This window comes from Caretta caretta, chromosome 11, assembly GCF_965140235.1.
Source record: "Caretta caretta isolate rCarCar2 chromosome 11, rCarCar1.hap1, whole genome shotgun sequence".
Lineage (NCBI taxonomy): Eukaryota > Metazoa > Chordata > Testudines > Cheloniidae > Caretta > Caretta caretta.
The window spans coordinates 58,740,768-58,768,371 of NC_134216.1; the positions used below are offsets into that span (position 1 = coordinate 58,740,768).

The window sequence follows — 27,604 nt, forward strand, 5'->3', positions numbered from 1 at the left end:
GGAAGCATTGCTGACCACAAGAGGCCAGGGCTTTGACACCCAGCATGGAGTTGTATGGCTGTGAAAGCCAAATTTATCTAACCCCATTTTGGTTCAGGTCCCTGTTCAGGAAAGCATTTAAGCATATGCTTAATGCACATGCTAGAATTTAAAGTGGTGTAAACTGGTCATGTTAAAGCCTAGGGGAAGTTGAAATATGTACCTTTAAACCCTACTCTAGATGAGGCCAGAGACAGAATTTAAGGAATAATATCATCCTTGCTCTTCATCAATCCCAACAGCTTCCACTTACTTTGAAAAAAGAAAAGGAGGACTTGTGGCACCTTAGAGATTAACCAATTTATTTGAGCATGAGCTTTCGTGAGCTACAGCTCACTTCATCGGATGCATACCGTGGAAACTGCCACGTGCTAAGGAGCCACAAGTACTCCTTTTCTTTTTGCGAATACAGACTAACATGGCTGCTACTCTGAAACCTGTCACTTACTTTGAGCCACTTTTCCACATTCCTCCAAGCCTACATTCAAAAGAGGCTAGATAGGAACTAGGTCCACTGCTCCAAGGCAAGGATGGATTCCTTCCTGGATAGCCATATCAATTGGCTGTAAAGCCTCAGCGCAGGCAGCAATGACAGTTGCCTAACAAATGCAAAATAGACAATTAGGGATCAGTCAAACCTGAATAAAGCACTGAGGGTTAGTTCACTGAGGTTCGCAAAAAGAAAAGGAGTACTTGTGGCACCTTAGAGACTAACCAATTTATTTGTTAGTCTCTAAGGTGCCACAAGTACTCCTTTTCTTTTTGCGAATACAGACTAACACGGCTGTTCCTCTGAAAACGGTTCACTGAGGTTCTGTTCCTAGTCACAGGAAGGGATTCTATTTGAAAACACAACTAATTTGAAACCAAACAAGAGAGACAGGAAAGTTAAAATTACACAGCTTCTTGCTCCAGGACTAAAGTGGTGCAGATAATCTCTTTCTAATTCACTTTAGACATTAATAGCACCATTCCCTCCCCCCCCCCCAATCTTAGAAGAGATGTGTTGACAAAATTTCAAGGTCCTGTAACTCTTAGAAGTGTGCCTACCCCAAGAAAGCTGTGCATTAAACACAGAAATGGACTAAAGAACATTTGAAAGGAAATAAAAATATCACAAGGCAATTAATTTTGTATCCTGCTGTCTGATTTCAGGCCAAACTCAGTAACAGTTTATTTTACTGAAGTACTGAATGCTAAAAATGTGTAATATTTGCTGGGGCTCTTCATATTCTCATTCTGTTTTCTACTCAATACACTGTTTTCACTTACATGTCAAATATCTGGATAGCACCTTTTTAAGGGGGAAAAGGGAGTCTTATTTTATTTCTCCATCATGTTTAAAAACAAAATTAAAAAACACATAAAGGGTACTGTGTGACAATGTACTTACTTATTGCATCATTTATTAAAAAAACATAGCACTTAATGGAGGAAATTTATAGGTAAGAGGATAAATCTAATATTGGCCAGAATGTGTATATTATGTGGGCAAAGAAATGTATTCTCCTCAAAATAATCTTATCTATGCAAAATAAAAACCCAGAAGCATTTTCTTGTTAAGGAAACTGTTAAATGGGAATTATCAATTGATGTATTTGTACAACACATTTTTGGAAAAGTATTTACAATTGCTATTTTCTTTTAGAATGATATTGTATATGTGGTTTCATTAAAAAAGTGTATAATATAATTTATAATAAACATATGTGAACTAGCATTAGAAATTGATCAACATGGGACATTAATGAGAACATATATTATTCTATGTTTCTTTTTCAGAAGGGCACTATGCTGTGTTTATATTCTGAGATTACTAATGGAAGAACGGTATTCATTGGGGTCAGAGTTAAGCTTGTTGTGATGTATGAGTAATTAAAATAAAAGTAACAAGCACAAAAACACATCCTTTTTTGAAAAAAGGAAATTCTGCCTGGTGATGGTGTAAAGATTAGTGTAAAATATCACTGTAAACTTTACCAAATTCTTATTTATTTAGCAGTCTGATCATGCTAACAAGGAAACGACTAGGGAATTCTGTTTTAAAAGAAATGGCATTATATAGCTTTAAGAAAGCATCAGTCTCAAGTAACTTTAGAAACATATACCACTTTTAGTTATACCATCACTAGGCATTTCCCATTTTAAAAATGGTGTGTTTGAGGCTTGCTACTCACAGAATGTTCAGCTCGAACAATTCCAACTCTCAACTTATCCTGGAAGCCTCCAGGTAGTTACAAAGGGCAGGAAACCAGAGATGAGCCCTGCCTTTCCCCAGTCAGTCAAAGCTGTTATCTGATAGTTAACAGAAAGCAAGAGAATTTTTGAAGTATAAAAATATTTAAACATCATAACAGGTCCTCTTACCTAACATATCAATGGTAGCTGCTATGATTATGACTGATCTGTGGTAATCATAATCAAAAAGTATATTGAGTACTGTGGCTTGAGAATGTTTCTGTCCTGTGGGAGGAAAAAACAAGAGGAGATTTCAGACTTTTCATACACATCAAATGGCAGATGTTTAAGACCCCGATTCACCAATCACTTAAGTTTTTAGGACCCAGCTCCTCAAAACTTGTTACAGTCTGTATGGTAACACCCATTGTTTCATGTTCTCTGTGTATATAAAATCTCCCCACTATATTTTCCACTGTATGCATCCGATGAAGTGAGCTGTAGCTCATGAAAGCTTATGCTCTAATAAATTTGTTTGTCTCCAAGGTGCCACAAGTACTCTTTTCTTTTTTAGAGATACAGACTAAGACGGCTGCTATTCTAAAAGGTATTTAGACATCCCATTGTCTTTGCATCTAGGTCTAAGTGCTTTGCTAAAGAGGGACAGACTTAAACATACTTTGATGAATAGGGGCCTAAATTATTATGTCTCTTTATTTAGAGTATTCATGATGTATATCGAAGCCTTCAGGAGTTCCAGTCTGCTACCAAAGAGGTTGTTCCTCACACACATAGTCCATTGACTTCAACAGGACTGCTTGTATGACTAAGGGTGCAGGAGTGAGCTTCCTGGGCCTAATTCTGTGAGTCCCTCAATGCCTCCTCCTGAACGCTTCCTGACTGACATCAAATGCTGGGGGGACACTAATGGGAATTGTGGGATCAGCATCCCACAGAAAGCACTCTGCAGGATCAGGACCATACTCTATAGCTGTACTCCATTTGAATCCAATACTACTTTATCCCCCCACCTTACAAACAGCACTAACACAGTCAGAGTCCCACTGAGGCCACTAACATGCTGTGCTAGATAACTGTTTGCAGGATTAGGACCTTATTTTGTGTAGCAGGATTAGGACCTTATTTTGTGTAACATCTTCATACCAACTATGTCCCAACACACTTTTGAGAATGAAAGGCTACAGCAGAGAGGACCCTGGTATAAATTACAGAAAACCATGGTGCAAAGACATGATAGGAGGCCAAATTCTGACCTCATCTTTGTGGTTGCAGCTCTCAAAGCTAATGGTAGCTGCAGATGTGCATGAGAAGGCAGAATCTGGCCCTGTGGTGAATAAATTATAACATTCATACACAAGGCCAGAATCAGAGGGCTAGAGAAACAGATGCAAGTATTTTATGAGTCATATCCACATTACCACTGCCAGACAAACCATAGAATACCAAAGTGGTTATGGGCTAAGCATCAGCCTAGACTTCTAGCCTAAAGGGCCTGATTCAAAGCCCAATGAAATCAATGAGAGTCCTTTAGAACAGCTTTAATTCAATTTCCTGACTTATGTTGATTTACATCAGTCACCATGAAGCTATTTCACACAAGTTTTTCTTGTTTAATTGAAAAAATTACAACAAAAAAGCCACAAAAATCTCTTTTCTTAACAATTAAACACTGTAAATGCTGTATAATCTCACGCCTATTTTTCCTACGGTGAAAGAAAACCAGAAATGAGATCACAGACCCTGCTATTTTAGTAGTTTTTCAACATCGCTCCTGATGTGAAAAATAAATTCATGTTTTTTTCCAATCTGAAAAGCTTTTAGTCTCATTTTCATCCTATTCAACTGAGTAAATTGCTGAAAGAATAAAACATTCTTTCCTGAATGTCCATGGGGTGGGGAAGATGGCTGGCAAACAGAGCTGTCAGCATGAATTTCAGCAGAAGCAAATTGTTTGATATTTGTAATGGAGTATAATAGCTATAATTCCATTTGAACTGTTGCCACTAATAAGCTAATAAAACTATGAGTCAAGACCTAGCCATCCATCAGCCGCATATTTCTTTGTACACTCACTTAATCACAGAGCCAGGTAACTTTAAGTGTTGCTGTTTCTGAAAATGATGAGCCAGAACTGGCATTTTCTCTGCGTTAACAGCAAAAAAAAACCCTACAGCTGCATATCAACTCCTAAGGAGTTTTCTTCAGCATTTAACAGGTGTTTTCACAGACACTCCAATCTTCTTCCAAAATGCAAGCTACTATTTAAATGCACAGAGATCAGAAAACAGTTTGAAAGAGAATACAAAAAAAAAGGTTAAAAAGCAGTGCAATGGAGTGGCATGATTAATATGCCTATATGTAGACAGTAAATTCTTTGGGACAGGGAGCATTTTTTTTTTTTTTTAAAGTCTTTGAAGAGTGCTATGCTGTGTTCTGGCTGCTATATAAACAAGTAATCATTAAGAATACATACATTGGTTACTTGGCTGTGGGGCTAATGCTGTCTATAACCAGACATCAAAACACTGGTTAGGTAATAACCAAACTGCTTTACTATAAATGGTTTGATGAACACAGATGTAAATATATATCATATGTATTTTCTCAGACCAAGAAAACGAAACAACATTTCTCTTATTCTAGATGGTTTGTTCATGTTCCCAACGAAAGCATCTGATTAGCAAAGATGCTAGGAGGCAATGCAATGCAGCTGACTCCAGAGAAAGTTCTTTGACTGTACTAAAGTTTACCCTCTCAATAGCACACATTCCTCCAACAAACTATGGGTACATTTCTTCTCAAAGGTGAAATTCACCTCTCTGCATACAGCCAACACAACATAGATGGCTCAGGCTCCAGCCCTGGCCTTGTGGCCATGAAAGTCAGTATGTACAGCTTTCCTCTGGGTGTCTTGTTAGAGAAAGGACCCAGAATATCCACAGCTACTCGCTGAAATGCAACCTCAATTATGGGGAGTGGCTGAAGAGGCTTGACCTGGTCTTGGGCTTTCCCAGCCTCTGGCACACCTCATGATACCAGACATAGGTAGAAATGTCTTTGCCGAATTCCCTCCCAGTGGAAGGACTTCCCCAAATGGTCTTTGGTCCTGTTCACCCCAGTGTGGCCACTACGGTGATCGTGGGCTAAGCTCAAGAGCTTTTCCCTATACTTAGTTGGAACTACCAACTGTATTGAGGATGCCAGTCCTCCTTGTGCCCCCCAGAAAGGGTCTCCTTGTGTAAGAGTCCTCCTTCTACAACAAACCTGGACCTATTAGAAGAGCTGAGAGGTAGTGGGTTGCTCTGGGCTGCTGTCCAAGCACCCTTGAGGCTCTCATCCACTTCCTGCTCTGCCTGGAACTTCTCCCTTGATGCTGGAGACATTAGCTCCTCATTGGGTTGTGGACTTGGGCTTGGTCCCACTGGAAGTGATGCTGGTGATGGGGGTGCCTCCGTTGACTGTGAGCCACTCTCCGCTGGTGAAATAGGTGGTATTTCAGGCTCCGGTTGAGCCTCTTGCACCGGTTTAGCTGCTGCTGCAGGTGCAGGCTCCATGGGAACCCTTGGAGCTGGCTCCCCTGACTGTGGTGGGGTTGTAAGCATGGGCTCTGGAGCTGGCTGCTCCGCCCGTTCCAATCCTTGGACTTGTTCTGGCTGGGTCCCAGGAACTGGATATACAACCACCATCATTGACTCTGGTCTGGGGTCTGGTTCCACCACCTCTGACAGGGTCCCCAGGCCTGTGGTATCTGGGGACACAGACTGGGCCCTGGTAGGAGGCTAAGGAATGGAGTTAGGTGTGGAGGCCTGTGTGACGATGCTGCCCGTGGGAGCCAGCTGAGGTCACTCAATTAGATTGAACTGCAAACAGAATGGGGCAGACCAGCCCAAAAGCTGGTGGATATTCCAATACTTAGATTTACCAAGCCAGCACAAAACAGCTTCTATATTACCTCACTGGTTACTCAGAAGTCCAAATAATGCAGTTCCCTTAAAGTACCCGGCCACAGGCCTCCATCCAGACACACGTCAGATATGATGATGATTACTGAAAATCTTATCATATAAAGGAAAAGGTTCTTCCAATCCCAAAGGATCAGCCACACACTCAGGTCCAATTACAACTTAGATCTTACCCAAAATACACGCTTAAGTCATTTCTTGTTAACTAAACTAAAAATTAAAAAAGAAAAGAGAGTTGGTTGAAAGATCAGTATCCATACAGACTTGAATTCAATTCCTTGAGGTTCAGATACACAGCAGAGACAAGTCTGTAGTTGCTAAACTTCTTTTTAGAAATAGTCCAGAGGTTATAGTCCAATGTCCATATTCAGGGTGACTCCAGTCAGTGACTCGGGATCTCAATCCTTATGGCTCAGGGTTTCCCCTTCTTGAAACCCAAAGCAGATCTGAGATGAAGAAGGATCGTGTCCTAGGTGTTTTATACATTTCCAGCAGCCTTTTGGCCTGAGAAAACAATAGGCTTAACTTTCCTTCTCCTAAGAATCATGGATAAATTACCCAGTGCTAATTGCCATTAAGCAGTTTAGATACAGTTTACCACAACCTTCAAAGAGACATATAGACAATAATATCAATCTCATGAAGAAACTTGCACAAGTACAGAATCCCTAGCCTGATTCTTGCTTGCATATTTATACCTGCCTCTGGAAATTTCCACTACATGCGTCCGACGAAGTGGGTATTCACCCACGAAAGCTTGTGCTCCAATACGTCTGTTAGTCTATAAGGTACCACAGGACTCTTACTCTGGATCTGTAAAAGCGGCAAACCACTTCACCTAATACCACCCTCTGGTTCCTAAATGTTAATACTCCTTTGCTGATCTTTGAATCAAAGCTATAGTAATAGACAAGACTTGTTTGTCTACATCACAAGACCTGAACAAACATCTACCCTTCTTCCTCTAAGAATGCAGGCTTGCATTTCAAAGCTCTATTCATTTAGATATCTTCCTAACCAGTCTTTAAAGTTCGGCCATGGGTCAGGTCAGTCTGAGTTAATTAACTCTTTCTGGCCCTGTCACCTTTCAATGAAATATTACATTACCTCATAAAATCACAGTCTCTTTAGCCTGGCTATGGGTGACCATCCCCACCCTTTTCTTTGGCCTCACATGGTTGGCCATGTCTTCTCCCAGCAGCATGGGAATAGGATAATTGTCATAGACAGCAAAAGTCCATATTCCTGACCAACGCTTGTACTGGACAGACAACTTGGCTGTAGGCAAGTCAAAAAAGTTGGCCTTAAAGGGTTGTACCATCACTTGAGCCCCTGGCAGATGGTGGGGTGTCGTCCCAGGTTGCCCCTTCTGATATCCCCACCAGATGCTACCAGCTTTCTTCTTCTCCACCACCTCCACCCATTTGGCTCCGATCTCCCCTGCCTCGATTACAGTTTTGGGTTTCCCCATCAAGGATGTACCTGTGACGGGTTGGATCACAGAAACCCCCCTTGGGAACTGCTAACTGTTGTGCCGAGCCTACCTCTGAGCCCATTTTCCCTGGCAGCTTGGGACTTCAGTGCCCTGCCTGGTTCGAGCCAGACATGCTAGCTTGCTACAAACCCAGACCCAGGTCTGAACTACGTCCCATAACTTGCAGGTTTATCTGAAAACAGCTTAAGAAGTGTTCCTGTCTCCAGCACTCAGATGCCCAGCTCCCAATGGGGTCCAAACGCCAAATAAATCCATTTTACCCTGTATAAAGCTTATACAGGGTAAACTCATAAATTGTTTGCCCTCTATAACACTGATAGAGAGGTATGCACAGCTGTTTTCCCCCCGCCCAGGTATTAATACATACTCTGGGTTAATTCATAAGTAAAAAGTGATTTTTATTAAATACAAAAAGTAGGATTTAAGTGAGTCCAAGTAATAACAGACAGAACAAAGTGACTTACCAAGCAAAATAAAATAAAACACGCAAGTCTAAGACTAGTACAGTAAGAAAACTGAATACAGAAAACCTCACTCTCAGAAGTTTCAATAAGCTTCTATCACAGACTGGTCGCCTTCCTGGGCAGGGGGCGGTTGGATAGGTGTGGGAGTCCCGGGGGACTGGGCAGGGGGGGTGGAGAGGGAGCAGGGCAGTCAGGGGGCTTGGATTGGGGGGGCCCAGTTAGGGGTGGGGCTGGCCCCAGAGGGGGCAGTCAGGGGACAAGGAGCAGGGGGGGGGGGGTTTGGATAGGTCAGGGCTTCCGTGAGGGCAGAGGCCAGGCTGTTTGGGGAGGCACAGCCTTCCCTTCACAGGTGTAGTGTAATAAATTGCTCCCCGTAGGAATGTGCTGCTTACACATGCCAGCCCTGGTGCTCCGTTAAGTACCACGTTCCTACAGGGAGCAATTTAATACACTACACCCAGTGGCTCTCGCAGCCGCACGGCCCAGCAGGAGATCAACACCCAAAGCGCAAGAAGTGCAGCGAGCTGAGGCTGCGGGGGAGGGACCGGGGCTGGCTCTCCAGCTGGAACCTGTGGCAGAGCTGCAACCCTGTCTGGCCAGAGGGGAGAATCACAGAATACCAAGGTTGGAAGGGACCTGAGGCAGTCATCCCCTGCTCAAAACAGGACCAATCCCCAATTTTTGGCCCAGATCCCTAAATGGCCCCTTCAAGGATTGAACTCACAAACCTGGCTTTAGTAGGCCAATGCTCCAACCACTGAGCTATCCCTCTCGCAAGAAACAGAAGGACAGAGAGAGAGAGTTTTTTCCTCAATTTTAAAAAGTTCAAATCTGGTGCGCATTCACTTCCTCTGACCTACGCAATGCAGGGAGACTTTTGAAACCTTTACAGGTAAACCAAGTAAGTAGAGAACAGCTACTAAGATGGCTGCCAGGGTGGCCATGAAAGGTGGTTGTAGATTTCGCTACTTCCTATCCCAAGGAGATGGCCTTGTCCTCTGTCGAGGCAGACACTGTGGACCATTTTCAGCAGAGTGGGGTTCCCCAAGGAGGTCCTTACAGACCAGGGCTCCAATTTCATGTCAACCCTGCTCCGGTGCTTGTGGGAGAAGTGTGGGGTCCAACACACCTGGGCCTCAGTGTATCACCTTCAGTCCAATGGGCTGGTGAAGAGGTTCAATGGGACCCCAAAGATGATGCTGATGTAACCCTTCTGCCCGTCAGAGTTGGCAGCAACAAGGGCCGGGTTCAATATCTAGGGGATCCATTCCAATAACACAATGCAAACCGGCTCGAGCCCCCACCCAGTGACCTGGGACAAATATATACCACCCCTGCTGGGCGCCTCCAAGAGGCAATACTTCCCCTCTTGCAAGCACATAGTCTGAGTGTAGCAAAAGCCTTTTAATAACAGAGAGAAACAATGTGGCATTATGTTTGGGAAACACCACCAACAGGATTCATAACAAAACCCATGAGCAAAAACCCACCCCAAGCAAATTGGGGCATGCCCTTTTCCCTTTGGTTCTTGAGTCCAGCAACCCCAAATCACTCAAAGTCCCAAAAGTCCAATGCCCCAAAAGTCTCTGTCCCGGGTCAGGGCCGCCCCAGAGTTCGAAAGTTTATCTGCGGAGCTTTACCTCCCAACCTGGGTGGAAATGGGACGGGGGTAAGAGGCACCTTACATGATCTGAAGCTGACCGCCCCACGAACTCCTTCGCTCGGCTGCGCTCCGCTCCGCCAGCCGCCCCACAAACTCCTTCGCTCAGCTCCACGGCCCACAAGCAGCTCCTGCCATCCACAAACTGCTCCACCAGCCGGTCCGCAAGGCACTCCAGCCGGCCCGCCAACTGCTCCACAATATATCTTCCGGCTCCCCCACTACTTAACACAACATTCAGTGATTTCAGCTCTTAGGTGAATTCAGCTTGTAGTAGGGGAGCCCCAGTGCTGGTGCACTGTCAGCCCAAAATGAGCTCAGCAGCCTATAACTAGACTTCTAATGAAATCAAAATTAGCTCTGATATTCCACAGTGGAGAGAGGAGGAAGTGCAATTAGCATGTAAGGCCCTCACCAAGGGGCCCATGCCACCAAGTATTAGTACTTGTCCCCAGCCTCTCTCCATTCACACAGTTTTGGAACCCATGACCCTTGCCTAGCGAGTGCTACTTAGTTGATGGTGAATCCCTCCATCATAACAAAAGGCCACGTACAGTTCCAAGCACAGTTCCCATAATCAGGGTAATAACAATTTATTCTTCCTGCCCCAATAACAGAGACACTGGGGATCCCACAGCAGCCAAAGTGACCATTTGGGCAGCTATGGTCTCATTCTAGGCGGGGTGGGTGTGCCTATGCAAATGAGATCGGCCCCTGAAGTTCTTTTCCACAACTTGCCACACCTCACCACCAGAGGTTAGGGTGGAGCTCATCCTGACACTGCTTACACTGAAAACCTTTATGAACCAGCACCCACAGGACTCGGACAGGTATTTACCCCCGCTGCTGTTCGCATACCAGGAAGTGCCCCAGGAATCAACTGTGTTCTCTCCTTTCGAGTTGCTGTATGGGAGGAGAGTGAGGGGACCTCTGGACTTGGGATGAATGGGAGGGGAAAGCCTCCCTCCCGATGGAAAAAAAAAATTGGAGGTGGAGTATGTACTGACTTTCCGGGGAAAGCTCGCCTAGCTCATGGACTTGGCCGAGGAGAATTTAGCCAGGGCCCAAGGGAAGCAAAAGGTCTGGTACAACCACTCAGCGTGTGCCTGCTCCTATGCTCTCCGGGAGCTGGTGACGGTTCTCATTCCCGTAAGAAAGAACGGGCTACGGGCTGCCTGGGACGGGCCCTTTAAGGTCATCAAGCAGCTGAATGAGGTAAACTATGTAGCAAAACCCTTGTGGCCAGAGTCAGGCACCGGCACAATGAGAGTCCATGAAAACATTACATTTCTTCTGGGATGATTAGATCCTCAATAGCTGAACACATCTTTATGACACTTTTTCAACATAAGAATGGCCATACTGGGTCGGACCAAAGGTCCATCTAGCCCAGTACCCTGTCTTCCAACAGTGGCCAATGCCAGGTGCTTCAGAGGGAATGAAGAGAACAGGCAATCGTCATGTGATCCACCCTATCACCCATTCTCAGCTTCAGGCAAACAGAGACTAGGGACACCATCCCTCTTTCCAGCAGATTTTGCAATTTAAAGCAGATTCACCTAGTCCCTTAACTGTCATCATAAAGGCACACATACACATGCTGGACATGGACATTAGAGAAGCAATCTGCTACAAATAAGGGAACAACTTTTACATTTCTACCTTTCTTGTATGACTCTCCAGGCCAAATGTTTAACAGACCTCCTTAAAGGCTTCCTCAACATTTGTAGGCAGATTTAGTTGCATAGCAAATTGGTCAGTTACATGTAGTTTCTGGATTTACATAAGACTTTGTGCAAATGCCGAGGTTTGGCCCTAAAAGATCTGTTAGCTAGCACTCAAACAGGAAACTAAAACCTACTTCTAAAGCAGATAGGTAATTTATTGACTTTGAAATATTGGCTCCACCTCTTCAGTATCTACTGCCTGTCCTTTGTCCTTCCCAGAAGGTCAGTAACAATAATATCCACTTTTATAAATAAAATATTCGCATGCCAAGAAGGGACACCATCAAGGTGAGTTGTCCTAACTGCCTACAACAAGTTATCATGGGTATGTTAAATTGAGGGGAAAACAAATCAGTAAAGAAACAGATTTTTGTTTTGTACTTCCAGGTATGCACAACAGACGCAGGAAACAACCCCCCGCCCATCCCAGATGAAGCCCTGGCTGCAGCAATACATGCTTTTACCTTCTACTCTACTTCCTCAATCAGCCCAATCTAGACGAAGCTTCAACTGGTCCAGCACGCTGGAAGAACTCCCGACAGCATCACCTTGGCAACAGCTTATTCGAACACGTTCAATGCACTGCAGTGTCTCCCCAGTGCAGGATTTGCTTTGAGGTCCTAGCCCTAATCTATAAAGCCCCACTAATGTGAGCTAGATCAGGGGCTCTGTGCAACCCTTCAAGAATACACCAATCTGCACAAGGAATATGACTGACAGAGCTTGGAGGGGGAAGACACTCACTGCTCAAGTTACACTTCCCCCTGGAGCTGAGAGCCCTCGCCTGTGGAGCATCCCTCTGCTGGGGGTCAGGAAGAGCCCACATATTTGGCAAAATAAAATGCTGGAATATCCTTGGAGGCCTGCCCCCAAGAGAGGGCAATGGGGCAAACTGCAAAAATGTGTCCCATTCCATAAATGCACAATACATCCCATAGGGCTCATTCTCTCTTTTTTTAAATAATGGTGTTAGCCACCTATATAAAGTACACAGTGATGGTTGTTTTACTCATGGCTAGGGTAGATACATACTCTGCAGCAGTTGGACATGGCACCAGCTGCACAATTACCTAGTGCGTCTATTTTGTGACTTAGACTGCGGGGGCATGTGATCCTTTATTTGGATTTATTTTCTTGTTTGGGGAATCATGGCTTGCTGTGCCAGTGAGCAAATGAGTCAGGTGATCTCAGGTTCCTGTGCGCATGGAATAGGCACATGCACATATATGAACGAACGGATGTCTGCATGACTATGTTCTGCTTCACCCCACTCCCACTTCTTTTTGCTGTCCAGCATCTTGAGAGTGACAAACACACAAGCAATCCTGAACCATGCAGGTCATGACCTCAAACAGGTAGTGAGCTGGTGAAAAAGGAGCATTTAAGAAAGCCTATAATTACAGGAAAATTTAAGTTACACAGTTTTTGGACTGAGTAGCTATAGTGAGGCTAATGAAACAGAGTCATTTAGACATACATGCGTACCTGGTTGGATGGTCTCTACACTATGCTGTTTAAGACCCTCTAGCAAGACTTTCCAGGGCTTGGCATTTATACCTGGGGAGAGGAAGAGTTCTGATCTGAGGTTGAAATGATCCTGGGAAATGTCGTTCAGCAAGGGACTACAATAATTTTAATTAGCTGAATTGCAGCATCAAGTCTGTTCTATTATCCTGAGCTACAATGTCTCAGAACTACTCTATCATAAAAGATCCCACATTGCTTCTGCCTTTGAAGAACATAATTATGGCACTGACAAACATTTAGCATCAGATTTTCAAAAGGCTAGAATGGTGGGAGCTGGCAGGTATGGAGCACTTTGAAAGGTCTGGCCACTTCACTAAAGCACCCAAATGGGAACTGAGCTCTTGAAAACGTGGCAACAAGGGATCAATTCTGCTGCAGCACATACTTTTAGCATCTTATTAGTAAAGTTTCCCACTGAAATCAGGGGGATGATTCATGGAATGAAAGTACTGCTCAGTGAAAGTAAAGGAGAGAGGAAGCCAGCCCTTAATGCACAGAATGTGCCTTTTCTAGTTTGGAGTTTATTTATTGTTCCAAGGAAGCACAATCTCTGTAGAATAAAAAAAACCAAAAAACCCCCACAACCAAATTTGGGCTAGGCCAGGAGCTAAATCAATTCAAATCTTAGCAGCACAGTTATTTATATGACTTACCCGCAATACTTATCCCATCCCAAGTAGGGGAAATTTCTTCCAAAGGACTTACAGAAGTAAAAATTTCAAAAGCAAGTGCAACCTGGAGTGATTCTCCCCCACCCCCTTAACCTTGTATCCAATATGGACAAAGTAAATCACTTCGTGTTAATTTGCTGCTGAAAGAATCCCTTCTGCAGATCGGGGTCTGACAGCACATGTACTCACGCAATATAAAAGTGGCCAAGGACAGTCAGTCATTTACTGTTTGCCAAAGGTGCTATCATCAGCTGGATGTAGACTAGGGCTGAGATACTGTGCCTGCCACGAGGTGTAGGAAAAGAAAGAAAGAGAGTGGACAAGGAAAACTACAAAAATGACATCATCTGGACCCACGGAAAAGAAGCCCTTGAGGAATTCCACCATGATTTCAACAATTTCCATCCCACCATCAACCTCAGCCTGGACCAGTCCACACAAGAGATCCATTTCCTGGACACTACGGTGCTAATAAGCAATAGTCACATAAACACCACCCTATACCAGAAGCCTACTGACCGCTATTCCTACCTGCATGCCTCCAGCTTTCACCCAGACCACACCACCCGATCCATAGTCTACAGCCAAGCTCTGCGATACAACCGCATTTGCTCCAACCCCTCAGATAGAGGCAAACACCTACAAGATCTCTGTCAAGCATTCTTACAACTACAATACCCACCTGCTGAAGTGAAGAAACAGATTGATAGAGCCAAAAGAGTACCCAGAAGTCACTTACTACGGGACAGGCCCAACAAAGAAAATAACAGAACGCCACTAGCCATCACCTTCAGCCCCCAACTAAAATCTCTCCAACGCATCATCAAGGATCTACAACCTATCCTGAAGGATGACTCATCACTCTCATAGCTCTTGGGAGACAGGCCAGTCCTTGCCTACAGACAGCCCCCCCAACCTGAAGCAAATACTCACCAGCAACCACACACCAGAACCACTAACCCAGGAACCTATCCTTGCAACAAAGCCCATTGCCAACTGTGTCCACATATCTATTCGGGGACACCATCATAGGGCCTCATCACATCAGCCACACTATCAGAGGCTCGTTCACCTGCACATCCACCAATGTGATATATGCCATCATGTGCCAGCAATGCCCCTCTGCCATGTACATTGGTCAAACTGGACAGTCTCTCTGTAAAAGAATAAATGGACACAAATCAGACATCAAGAATTATAACATTCAAAAACCAGTTGGAGAACACTTCAATCTCTCTGGTCACACGATTACAGACCTAAAAGTGGCAATACTTCAACAAAAAAAACTTCAAAAACAGACTCCAACGAGGGACTGCTGAATTGGAATTAATTTGCAAACTGGATACAATTAACTTAGGCTTGAATAGAGACTGGGAGTGGATGGGTCATTACACAAAGTAAAACTATTTCCCCATGTTTATCTCCCCCCCCGTTCCTCAGACATTCTTGTCAACTGCTAGAAATGGCCCACCTTGATTATCACTACAAAAGGTCGTCCATCCCCCATCCCCCCCACTCTCCTGCTGGTAATAGCTCACCTTAAGTGATCACTCTGATTACAGTGTGTATGGTAACACCCATTGTTTCATATTCTTTGTATATAAATCTCCCCACTGTATTTTCCACTGAATGCATCCGATGAAGTGAGCTGTAGCTCATGAAAGCTTATGCTCAAATAAATTTGTTAGTCTCTAAGGTGCCACAAGTCCTCCTTTTCTTTTTGCAAATACAGACTAACAGGCTGGTACTCTGAAAAATGGAGTTGTTTCAGACATGCTGCAGTTAAAGTAATTAAGAAAAAGCATTGTAACAGGGTTTACTCACCACTATGCATTTCCTCATGGCCAGGCATGGCATCACAGTGTCCTTGTGGGGTAGCAGCCCTTGTCAACAGTCACTCTGGGGCTGGGGTGGTTTCCTTCAGAGAACTCATCCCACCAGCCAGGGCCCAGTTGTTAGCCCATTCCTTCCAGGGTCAGCTAGCCACACTAGCATTCAGAACTATCTGAACAGAGATAAAAAGCTTCCACCCTCTCTACAGCTCTTCTTCAGCAAGGTTACGTTCAGCCTGCAGCCCCCTCGCTGGGCTCAGCTACCCTTGTACACCATTTCTTTGGGGCTGGTAGGGGAATCCAGTCCCCACCTCAATTCTGGGTTACAGCCCAAGGCCCTGTACTGCATAGCTACAGCAAATCCTCTACCCATATTGCAATTTTCCCTGTGCCATTTCCTTCCTCACCTCTTTACTTCCCTTCTAGGTCTCCCAATCTGTTCCCTGGATGCTCACTTAAGACCCTGCAGGCACCTTTTGACTCCCCGCATTCTCTTGCCTCCAGCCCTTCCTCAGCTGGGCCCACTCCGTAATTAAACCTGGAATCACCTAATTTCTCTCAGGTGGGGTCCATTCTGTAATCAGGGCTGCCTTAGTCAGGGGCTCTCTATTATCATCTCAGAGCTCCTGATGATCTCTGAGTGTTGATCTCTCTCTCTCTCCATATATATATATATGAATTTTATTGTCATGCTCTGTCTCTGACTCTCTTACCCCAATCACCGGAACTGACTTCTACTCTGAGTTATCTGTTTTCTCCTAATGATACTGGGCCAGCCAATGGTGCCAGGCTGCATTCCATGAGCTGAGAATCTGGCCCATTGTTCTCATGTTGGGCCAGATTCTGCCACCCTTATGTTGACTAGTCCAATACCCCACAAGCAGGCCCCATTGAAATCAGTGTTAGTAGAGTGAGGTATTACTCAGTGTGAGTAGGGGTGGCAGAATCTTGCCTATTATGTCTAACTATTCTATCTACACGTAGCAATGGAAATTAAAGGCTGTTTTCTGAATACTACACTTTTAAAAGTAGATTTTTCTCCCTACCTAATGCAGCTGCAATCTTGTCCTTAAGACGCAGCATGTTACAGTCACTGTGTTTTCTCTGTCATGGAAAATGTCTATTTGTTCAGTCTTTGGGCCCAATTCTGAGACGTGCTGAGCACCCACTAGTTCAGTGGGAGTTCAGGGTGCTCAGTACCTTGCAGGAAGCGGTTAGTGCCTGTGACGTTAGGAGTGTAATATAATATCTCATTGAAAGGTGACAGGGCCAGAAAGAGTTAATTAACTCACAGACTGACCTGACCCATGGCCGAAATTTAAAGACTGGTTAGGAAGATATGTAAATGAATAGAGCTTTGAAATGCAAGCCTGCATTGTTAGAGATAGAAGAGTAGATGTTTGCTCAGGTCTTGTGATGTAAGCAAACAAGTCTTGTCTATGGCTATAGGTTTGATCCAAAGATCAAAAAAGGAATATTAACATATACTTGAGTGAAATAGTATTATTGTCAAGGTCTCTTTGAAGGCTGTGATAACCTGTATCTGAACTGTTTAATGGATAAATTATCCTGTGCTAATTGCCATGATGTTTGGAAGAAAGGAAGTTAAGCCTATTGTTTTCTCAGGCCAAAAGGCTGCAAGAAATGTATAAAAACCTTGGGACAGGATCCTTCTTCATCTCAGATCTGCTTTGGGTTTCAAGAAGGGGAAACTCTGAGCCATTAAGATTGAGATCCTCAGTCACTGACTGGAGTCACCCTGAATATGGACATTGGACTATAACCTATGGATTATTTCTAAAAGGATTTTTGGCAACTACAAGCTCAGCTCTGCTCTGTATCTGAACCTCAAGAATTGAACTCAAGTCTGTCTGTATATTGATCTTTTAACCAACACTCTACCTCTCTTTTTTTTTTTAATAAATTTTAGTTTAGTTAATAAGAATTGACTATAAGCGTGTATTTGGGGTAAGATCTAAGTTATTATTTGACCTGGGTCTGGGGCTTGGTCCCTTGGGGTCAGGAGAACCTTTTCTTTTATATGATGAAATAAGATTTTCAGAATTTATCATCATATGTTTGACATGTGTCTGGATGGAGGCCTGTGGCCGGGCACTTTAAGGGAACTGCATTATTTGGACTTCTAAGTAACCAGGGAGGTACCGTAGACCACAGGCAGCATCATCACAGTGCCTCTTAGGATTAAGCCCTTTCTTTGGTGTTTTTCCTTGACCTGAAATGAAAACAAATCTAGACTGAAGAGCATGTTTTACTCTGTGAGTATGAGCATGAAACACATTGTTCCTGCGACTTGGAATCACCTTTGCCATAGCCTGTGGAGGTTCTTTACCTTGTGTAAGATTTTGTGTTTAGGTAACAACTGTAGCACCTCTGTCTTGTCTATTTATGTCCTTCTGCTTGTATGTCAGTCTGTATTGTGATCCTGTGTGTCATATCAGTGCACGTACATTTTCTCATACATTATACCAGGGGTCAGCAACCTATGGTACACGTGCCAAAGGCAGCACACAAGTTGATTTTCAGTGGCACTCACACTGCCCGGGTCCTGGCCACCGGCCTCAGGGCTCTGCTGCCAGCCTGGGGTCCTGGCTGCTGGCCCCCTGCCAGCCAGGGTTCCGGCCACTGTTCCCACTGGGGGTTCCAGTCCACTGCCGGTCCCGGCCACCAATCCAGGGGGCTCTGCTCCTGGCCTGGCATCCCCACCACTGGCCTGGGGCTCTGCTCCTGGCCTCGGCCTCGTGCTCTGCAGCTGCCCCCAGCTGTGGCCCACTGGCCCCAGCCTGGGGCAGTGAGGGGTGCAGACAGGGGCAAGAGGTGGCGCAGCTCAGCACCCCCACCTTAAAAATTGCTCCAGTGCCACTGGGATATTTTTAAGTCCTGATTTGCTGCTTATATCAGGCCATGTGGAACAGTGCACTGCGTTTGATGTTGTGCGTGCCATCTGTCGAGATTTTTTTTTTCCACTGTGAGTTGAGGGGTACATTTGACAAAATGTCAGCTCCTAAGAAAGCAAAGTTAGATGTCCATTCATTTCAGCCTTCTTGGACAGACACACTTGGATGTATTCAAAAGAAGGACCGTGCTGTTAGCGCTTTCTGTTGTGAAAGTATTGTTTGTCGCACATCAAGTGTTCGATGACATTTTGAAACAAAGCACGAGAAAACCTTTCTTGGTGGAGCAAACAAGACTGGATTGATCAAAAAGCCAGTAGCAGAAGATGAGAAGCAAAGCAGTGTTTTAAAATGCTTTAGCGTAAGTAAAAATCAAGCTACAGAAGGAAGTTACAAGATTGCACACTGCATTGCAAAAAACGGAAAGCCGTTTACAGATGGGGAATATATAAAAGAAGTTTTTCTCAGCAGTTCGGAGGTTCTGTTCAATGATTTGCCAAATAAAGATACGACCGTATCTAGAATAAAAGAACTGCCTGTCTCTGCCAGAACAGTTGAGAGATGCATAAGCGAAATGGCAGAAAACATTAACAAAAAGCAGACGACTGCATTAAAAGACACTGAGCTCTTCTCCTCCCCTCCCCCAGGGGTGTTACACAGTTCTACACCCTGCTCTCTGTCTGACATCAGCCAAGCCCGTGCTGCTGTACTGCAGTGACTAGGGAGAGAGGGAGCTTGCAATAGCTGGCTGAGAGTGGAGAGTCTCTGCGAGGCTCACCAGAACAGTTAGGGGATGTGGAGAGAGACCTGAAGGAAAGAGGGAGGGAGGAGCAAAAAATAAAATAAAGTGCAAAAAAAAATTTAAGATACAAGACAGAAAGATGGAAAAAAGAAAATAAGGGACAGTAGAGGGCAGGGAATGCGTGGGAAAGAGAGAATGGACAGAGACAAAGGTGAAACTTTTGTCCCTTTTGCGTCCCTTCTCCCCAGTAGTGCTGCTAAGAGGTTTTTGTGACGGCATAGGGAGTGGGGAATATTGACCTGGGGCTGTTGTGTGAGAGTTTTACTGGTACTGACTGCATTGATGATGGGATATCAGGATGTGACTTCACTTGAGGGATGATACCTGAGCATTTAACCTGAGCCAGGAGGGGGTTGGGGCCAGGTGACACCTTCAACCTGGGAAACTGGACAAAGGCTAGAGGAGGAGCCAGGGGGTGTGGCTGTAGGAGATTGCAGGAGGGGGTTTCAGTTTGGAGCTGGCTGAGGAAAAGGAGGGAGACCCGGGGTCAGGGTCCAAGCTCTGGCCCTGACTTAGGGGGTCCTGTTGTCTGTACCTGCAAGCCCTGTTTTGGAATGTGTTCCTGTCTTCTAATAAACCTTCTGCTTTACTGGCTGGTTGAGAGTCATGGTGAATAGCAGGAAGCGGGGGGTTCAGGGCCTTGTCTCCCCCACACTTCCTGACAACTGGTGATCGTGATGGGATCTACTGCACTCCATGGATGGCGCTTCCTGCAGTAAGTGACTAGGGAGCAGTAAAACGAAGGGGGATTGACGAGGACCAGATGTGCTAAAGGCTCAGAGAGGAGCAGTTTCAGGGGGGGCGGAGAAGCTATGCTTAACTCCTGCGAGTGTGTGACCAGCGAGAAGGACTGTTGCAGGAACGGGATCCCCCTGGGACTGCGGTTAGCAGTTCCAGGGGTGGAGGAGTCTGTGGCTTGACTCTGGGAGAGAGAAGGACTATTGCAAGAATGGGGTCCCCCTGGTGAGTGATTCCAGGGGCAGAGGAGTCTGTGGCGTGACCCTGGGGGAGAGGTGGTGACCTGGAGAAGGGCTGGCACATTAGGGGTCCCTCCTGGAAACCGTGGGGAGCTGAGAGCACACAGGTCTGCGAGTTCAAAGTAACTACAGTAACTTGGGGCCGGCTGGAAGATGTATAACCATTGCCTTAAGAGGGGCCTGGTTGAGTTGTACAAGCAGAGGGGGCTGCGCATTGGGAAGCTCACCAAAGAACAGCTGATTGCCCAGCTGGAGGAGGAAGATTGCTCGGATGAACTGATCCCTGCCTCTGAGGGAAGAAGCCCTGCAGATGAAGGGCGGGCACTGGGGTCTGTCCCAGCAGGGATGTCTGTCCCAGCTGGGAGGGGTCAGACTGCTGCCGAGGGCATCCCGAGACCCCTCCTACCTGTGGCTAGTGGAGGGGCTGAAAGGAGCCCAGCAAACACTGAGGGCACCCTGACCCCTGTGGCCAGCAGGGGATCCTCCCAGCGGAGCTCCCCATCGCTGGAGCTGAGGCAGCTGGAATGGGAGAAGGAGTTAAAACTGAAAGAGCTGGAGCTGAGGCAGCAGGAACTGCAGGAGGAGCGAGAAGAACAGGAAAAGCATCAAGAGGATCATGAAAAGAAGCATCAGCATGAACTGGAGGAGAAGGAGAAACAGCGTCAGTATGAACTGAAGTTGGTAAGGCTGAGGAACCGAGAGGCCCCTGCTGTGGTGAGTAAGGGGGGGACCCAGGACTGTATGGAGCTTTGATAAGTGCATCCTGTCTCAGCGTAAGAAAGGGGAGGACATAGGTGAATTCCTGATTGCCTTTGAGAAGGCCTGTGAATTGCACAGGGTTGATCCTGATGACAGGCTCCAGTTTCTCACCCCCTTACTGGACCCTAAAGCCATGGGGCTGTACAGCCAAATGGAAGGGGTGGAGGCAGGGGACTATGAACTGTTCAAAAAGGCTCTGTTACATGAGTTTGGGAAGACTCCCGAGGCGTACCAGAAAAATTTCTGGAGTCTGCGTAAAACCCCTGAGGTCACATATTTGGAACTGATCCTCCGAATTCAGGGATATGTCTACAATTGGCAGATGGGGCACAGACTAAGGAGGACGTGGTTAAACTGATTGTACTGGAGCATCTGTATGAAGATTGCCCATCCGACCTGAGGCTGTGGGTGGGGGGACAAAAAGCCAGAGGACCAGCAAAGCGCAGGGCAGCTGGCTGATGAGTTCGTGGACCGCCGGTCAGGGGGTGGACAGGAGGAGGCCTGAAGAAATAGGGCCACTGTGATGCAGAGAGTCACTCTGGGATTCCCCAAAGGGGGAATGTGGAGAACACCCTCCCAAGGGGAACAACTGGCATCGGGACCAACCGCCCGGATCAAGGGGACCAACGGAACGTGACTTGTTATTTCTGTGTCCAGAGAGGCCATATACAGACCCAGTGCCCCAAGCTCAAGGACAGACTGAGCAGACCGAACCCACACAGGGTTAACTAGGTAGGGTCCCAGCCGGAGGAGGGACAGGCTTCCCAGAAGGGGGGGCTAGCAGCTTACCAACTGCTCAGGGGGGAGGAGTTTCCCAAACCAGCTCCTCTGGGGGGCTGGATGCTCCGGACCCAAGGTTCTCAGTTTACAGGGTTGGCATGGGGCTGTCCCTGCAGAGCGAATGCCTTGTTCCCCTAGAGGTGGATGGGAGGAAGGTCAATGGGTACTGGGACACGGGTGCTGATGTGACGCTGGCCCAGCCTGAGGTGGTGGCCCCATATCGGGTGGTACCCAATACCTACCTGACTCTGATGGGTGTGGGGGGGCCCATTCAAGGTGCCCGTGGCAAGGATACATCTGAAATGGGGGGCCAAGGAGGGCCCCAAGGATGTGGGGGTGCACCATCATTTGCCCACTTAGGTGTTGATGCGTGGTGTCAAGGTTCCTTCCCCACTCTGAACTCTAGGGTACAGATGTGGGGACCTGCATGAAAACCCCCTAAGCTTATTTTTACCAGCTTAGGTTAAAACTTCCCCAAGGTACAAACTATTTTACTTTTTGCCCTTGGACTTTATTGCTGCCACCACCAAGCGTCTAACAAATATATAACAGGGAAAGAGCCTGCTTGAAAGCGTCTTTCCCCCCAAATCCTCCCCAAACTCTACACCCCCTTTCCTGGGGAAGGCTTGATAAAAATCCTCACCAATTTGCATAGGTGAACACAGACCTAAACCCTTGGATCTTAAGAACAATGAAAAAGCAATCAGGTTCTTAAAAGAAGAATTTTAATTGAAGAAAAGTAAAAGAATCACCTCTGCAAAATCAGGATGGTAAATGCCTTACAGGGTAATCAGATTCAAAACATAGAGAATCCCTCTAGGCAAAACCTTAAGTTACAAAAGGACACAAAAACAGGAATATACATTCCATTCAGCACAGCTTATTTTATCAGCTATTTAAACAAAACAGAATCTAACGCATATCTAGCTAGATTACTTACTAAGTTCTAAGACTCCATTCTTTTTCTGTTCCAGGCAAAAGCATCACCCAGACAGAGAAAGCCTTTGTTTCTCCCCCGTCCAGCTTTAAAAGTATCTTGTCTCCTCATTGGTCATTTTGGTCAGGTGCCAGCGAGGTTATCCTAGCTTCTTAACCCTTTACAGGTGAAAGGGTTTTTCCTCTGGCCAGGAGGGATTTTAAAGGTGTTTACCCTTCCCTGTATATTTATGACAGGGGGTGACCTAGAGGACTGGCCAAGCAACCCCCAGAACACCCTGGTCATGACCCATAGCCAGAGCCGGCAAGGGACACTATGCCCTGACACCGGGGAGGGTATCTCACCAGAGGCGCAGGACCCTACCCTGGTGGGGAGGGAGAGCCCAGGGGCAAAGCTCAGAGTGGATGCAGCTTCAGACCCAGCCTGCGAGAGGAAGCAGGTCCCTGTCCCTTCCCCAGCTGCTGAGTTCCAGGCTGAGTTGCAGAAAGATCCCTCCTTGCGGAAGCTAAGGATCCCTGGCTGGCTTCAGCGTGGCACAGACCATGGGGAGAGGTTGCCAAGAGAGGTTCCTGTGGGAGAAAGGATTCCTGTACTGAGAATGGGCTCCCTCAGGGGAAGTGGAGTCATGGGGGATCCGGAGGCAGCTGGTGGTCCCCCAGAAGTATCGACACAAACTCCTGTACCTGGCCCATGACATCCCTCTCTCAGGGCACCAGGGAATCTGGCGTACCCGGCAGAGGCTGCTACAGAACTTTTACTGGCCTGGAGTCTTTACTACTGTCCAACAGTATTGCCGATCCTGTGACCCCGCCAGAGGGTGGGGAAGGCCCAGGACAAGGAGAAAGCAGCTTTGAGACCTTTGCCCATTATAGAGGAGCCTTTCCAGAAGGTGGCTGTGGACATAGTGGGGCCTCTTTGCAAGACAACCCAATCAGGGAAGAAATATATTCTCGTGGTGATAGATTTCGCTACCCGCTACCCCAAGGCAGTGGCCTTGTCTTCCATTGAAGCAGACACCATGGCAGATGCGCTGCTGACCATTTTCAGCCAAGTGGGGTTCCCCAAGGAAGTCTTGACAGACCAAGGATCCAACTTCATGTGAGCCCTGCTCCGGTGCTTGTGGGAGAAATGTGGGGTCCGGCACACCTGGGCCTCAGCATATCACCCCCAGTCCAATGGGCTGGTTGAGAGGTTCAATGGAACTCTAAAGATGATGCTGAAAACCTTTATGAACCAGCACCCGCAGGACTGAGATAAGTATTTACCTCACCTGCTGTTTGCATACAGGGAGGTGCCCCAGGAGTCTACCGGGTTTTCGCCTTTTGAACTGTTACATGAAAGAAGGGTAAGGGGGCCCCTGGACCTGATAAGAGTCGAATGGGGAAGGCCACTCCCATTGGAGAATCCGTGGTGGAGTATGTCTTGACCTTCTGAGAAAGACTTGCTGAGCTCATGGGCCTGGCCAAGAAGAATCTGGCCAGAGCCCAGAGGAAACAGAAGGTCTGGTATGACCACACGATGCGGGCCCACACCTATGCCACCGGAGACCAGGTGATGGTTCTTATCCCCGTGAGAAAAAACAAACTGCAGGCCGCCTAGGAAGGCCCCTTCAAGGTTGTCAAGCAGCTAAATGAGGTAAATTATATGGTGGAACTGTCTAACCAGGCACACTGCCACCAGGTGTACTATGTTAATATGATGAAGCCATATTATGATAGGGGGAATGTGGTATTAGCTGTGTGTGGACATTGGGAGGAGCAGGGAGATGACCCTTTAGTAGATCTATTCCCTGAGACAGAAGCTGGCTCCTCCCTAGAAACAATTCCCCCTCTGATAGGTTAACCCCTGCTCAGCAAGCTGAGATCAGAAGGGTGCTGAATCTGTACCGACAGCTGTTTTCCAACCGGCTTGTACTCACTAATCTGACTGTCTACTAATCTACTGCAGATGGGATCACACCTGCCTATAAGATGCTCCCCCGTCCGAGTCACAGGGAAAACTGCTCAAGACCTGGAAAGAGAGGTCAGTGACATGCTGGCTTTGGGCGCGATCCAGCCATCTTCCAGCACTTGGGCCTTGCCTGTGGTGCTGGTCCCCAAAAAGGATGGGTCGATCCAGTTCTGTGTGGACTATCGGAAGCTCAATGCCATCACTGTATCTGATGCCTACCCCATGCCCAGGCCTGACGAGCTCCTAGACAAGCTGTGGGGAGCTCGCTACCTTACCATCATGGATCTTACAAAGGGCTACTGGCAAGTGCCACTGGATGCAGATGCCCAGCTGAAATCGGCCTTTATCACCCATTTGGGGCTCTATGAGTTCCTGACCCTGCCTTTTGGCCTCAAGGGGGCGCTGGCCATCTTCCAGCACCTGGTGGATCAGTTACTGAGGGGGATGGAGAGTTTTGCCGTGGCGTACATTGATGAGATCTGTGTCTTTAGCCAGACCGGGGAGGACCATGTGTCCCAGGTTAAACAAGTGCTGGACCCACTCCAGGAGGCTGGGCTGACCATAAAAGCTGAGAAGTACAAAGTGGGGCTGGCTGAAGTATCTTATCTGAGCCACTGGGTGGGGAACGGCTGCCTAAAGCCAGAACTAGCCAAGGGTGAGGCGATCAGAAACTGGCCGGCTCCCCAGACCAAAAAGCAGGTCCAGGCCTTTATTGGGATGGCGGGGTATTATAGAAGATTTGTGCCCCACTTGAGCTCCATAGCCACCCCCATCACTGAGCTGTGCAAGAAGAGGAAGCCAGACAACGTGGTCTGGACCGAGCAGTGCCAGAGGGCTCTCTGTGGGCTGAAGGAAGCTCTCTGGTCAGTGGCCCAGTTCTGGTAAACCCAGACTTTGACAAGCCCTTTATGGTGTTCACTGACGCCTCAGACACAGGGTTAGGTGTGGTGTTAATGCAGGTTGATGAAAAGGGGGAGAGACACCCCTTCATGTACTTGAGCAAGAAGTTCTTACCCCGGGAACAAAACTATGCGGCCATCAAGAAGGAATAGCTGGCTATGGTGTGGGCCCTTAGGAAACTCCAGCCATATCTCTTTGGGCGACACTTCACCGTGTACACCGACCACTCCCCCCTGACCTGGCTACATCAGATGAAAGGAGCCAATGCCAAGCTCCTGAGGTGGAGCCTGCTTCTGCAAGATTATGATATGGACGTGACCCATATGAAGGGGAGTGCCAACATGATAGCTGATGCATTGTCCCGGAGAGGGGGGCCTGAACTTCCCCAGGTCACTGGTTAGAGTGACCCCGCTCGGTTCAGTCTCGAAGGGGGGAGAGATGTGACAGCGTAGGGAGTGAGGAGTATTGACCTGGGGATGTTGCATGGGAGTTTTACTGGTACTGTCTGCATTGGTGATGGGATATCAGGGTGTGACTTCACTTGAGGGATGATACCCTGAGCATGTGACCTGAGCCAGGAGGGGGTTGGGGCCAGGTGACACCTTCTACCTGGGAAACTGGACAAAGGCTGGAGGAGGAGCCAGGGGGTGTGGCTGGAGGAGACTGCAGGAGGGGGTTTCAGTCCAAGCTCCCTGCCCCCCAATATGGACCTTACGGAGGGGGTCCTGTTGTCTGTACCTGCAAGCCCTGTTTTGGTCTGTGTTCCTGTCGCCTAATAAACCTTCTGTTTTACTGGCTGGCTGAGAGTCATGGTGAATCACAGGAAATGGGGGGTGCAGGGCCTTGTCTTCCCCACATTTCTGACAACTCCTGGCTCAGGTATCATCCCTCAAGTGATGTCACACCCTGATATCCCGTCACCAATGCAGACAGTACCAGTAAAACTCCCACGCAACATCCCCAGGTCAATACTCCCCACTCCCTACACCGCCACAGTTTTCCCAAGCACCAGTCTTAGGGAGGAAGGATGGTGTTGAGGTAAAGCTCAGGAGATCTATTTGTGACTCTGCCATTGACTCAATGCATGACTGGGAGTAAATCACTTAACCTGTCTCTGAGTCTTAGTCTCTCCCACCCCCTAAAACAAGGATAATACTACCCACCTATCCCACAGGAAGTATGTGGTTCACTCAAGTGTGTAAGCACTCTGAGATCCTTCCTTGGTAGGGGCTATAAAAACCACAGCATATTACTAATCCATCACGAAGCCCGCAGCAAAAAGTATCTGTGTTAATGGATGTTGTATGACAACAGGCCACATAAGGTCATGGGTTCTCAAGTTGGGGGATGAAGGTCACAAACCAGTTTCATGTGTTCCCTTTTTCTCTTTTCAGAGTAGCAGCCGTGTTAGTCTGTATTCCCAAAAAGAAAAGGAGTACTTGTGGCAAGTCCTCCCTTTCTTTTTGTGAATACAGACTAACACGGCTGCTATTCTGAAACCTGTCATTATGCAAGGCACTGAATTTAGCCATATGGAGTGGAAATCTATTTTGCCACAAGTACTCCTTTTTCTCTTGTAACTCTGGGTCAGAGTACAGAAATGGTTGAGAACCACCAGTACAGATTATTTGTTTGGTACCCCCTGCAGAAATATAACATGCTGGGAAAATATTAGGAAAAAAGAGCCAAGCAGCAAAAAAGAAAAAAGACGATAAAGTCAGAATATCACCAAAAAAATTTAAACTTTTGTAATGTATCTTCAGGATAACAGAGCATACAATTTAATAAACATCATATTGAAATGCTCCCATTCCAACTTATTCTGTTTGCTGCTTTTATTATTATCATCATAAAGAGAAACTTTAGCTATTTTCTCAACAGTATCTTTTTTTTTCTGGCTTCTGAAATGTTTAGTAAACAGGCAGCCAGACGAAAGCCCACTTTGGTAGAAGACATTTTCACGCCCTGAAACAGAAACATAAGAAAATATTTTCTTCTCTCATTCTCATGC

At 46.6% G+C, this 27,604-nt stretch overlaps 1 protein-coding gene across 1 annotated transcript; it reads right to left on the minus strand.

The window, feature by feature from the left end:
• Nucleotides 1-533: 533 nt before the first annotated feature.
• FTCDNL1 (formiminotransferase cyclodeaminase N-terminal like) lies at nucleotides 534-27,549 on the minus strand. The gene is made up of 5 exons (XM_048869939.2): nucleotides 27,473-27,549; nucleotides 16,148-16,182; nucleotides 2,407-2,505; nucleotides 791-792; nucleotides 534-638 (listed from the first exon to the last, which is right to left on the minus strand). Exons 1-5 carry the CDS (start codon nucleotides 27,547-27,549, stop codon nucleotides 534-536), a joined length of 318 nt encoding a protein of 105 aa, XP_048725896.1.
• Nucleotides 27,550-27,604: the final 55 nt, after the last annotated feature.

Coding starts and splice junctions, on each gene's coding strand:
- FTCDNL1 (XM_048869939.2), bottom strand. CDS start 27,549: ATGTCTTCTACCAAAGTGGGCTTTCGTCTGGCTGCCTGTTTACTAAAC. Junction 16,183..27,472: donor GCCAGAAAAAAAAAGATACT/GTTGAGAAAATA, acceptor AGATGATAATAG/AGAGCCCCTGACTAAGGCAG. Junction 2,506..16,147: donor GGCAGCCCTGATTACAGAAT/GGACCCCACCTG, acceptor TTTTTCCTCCCA/CAGGACAGAAACATTCTCAA.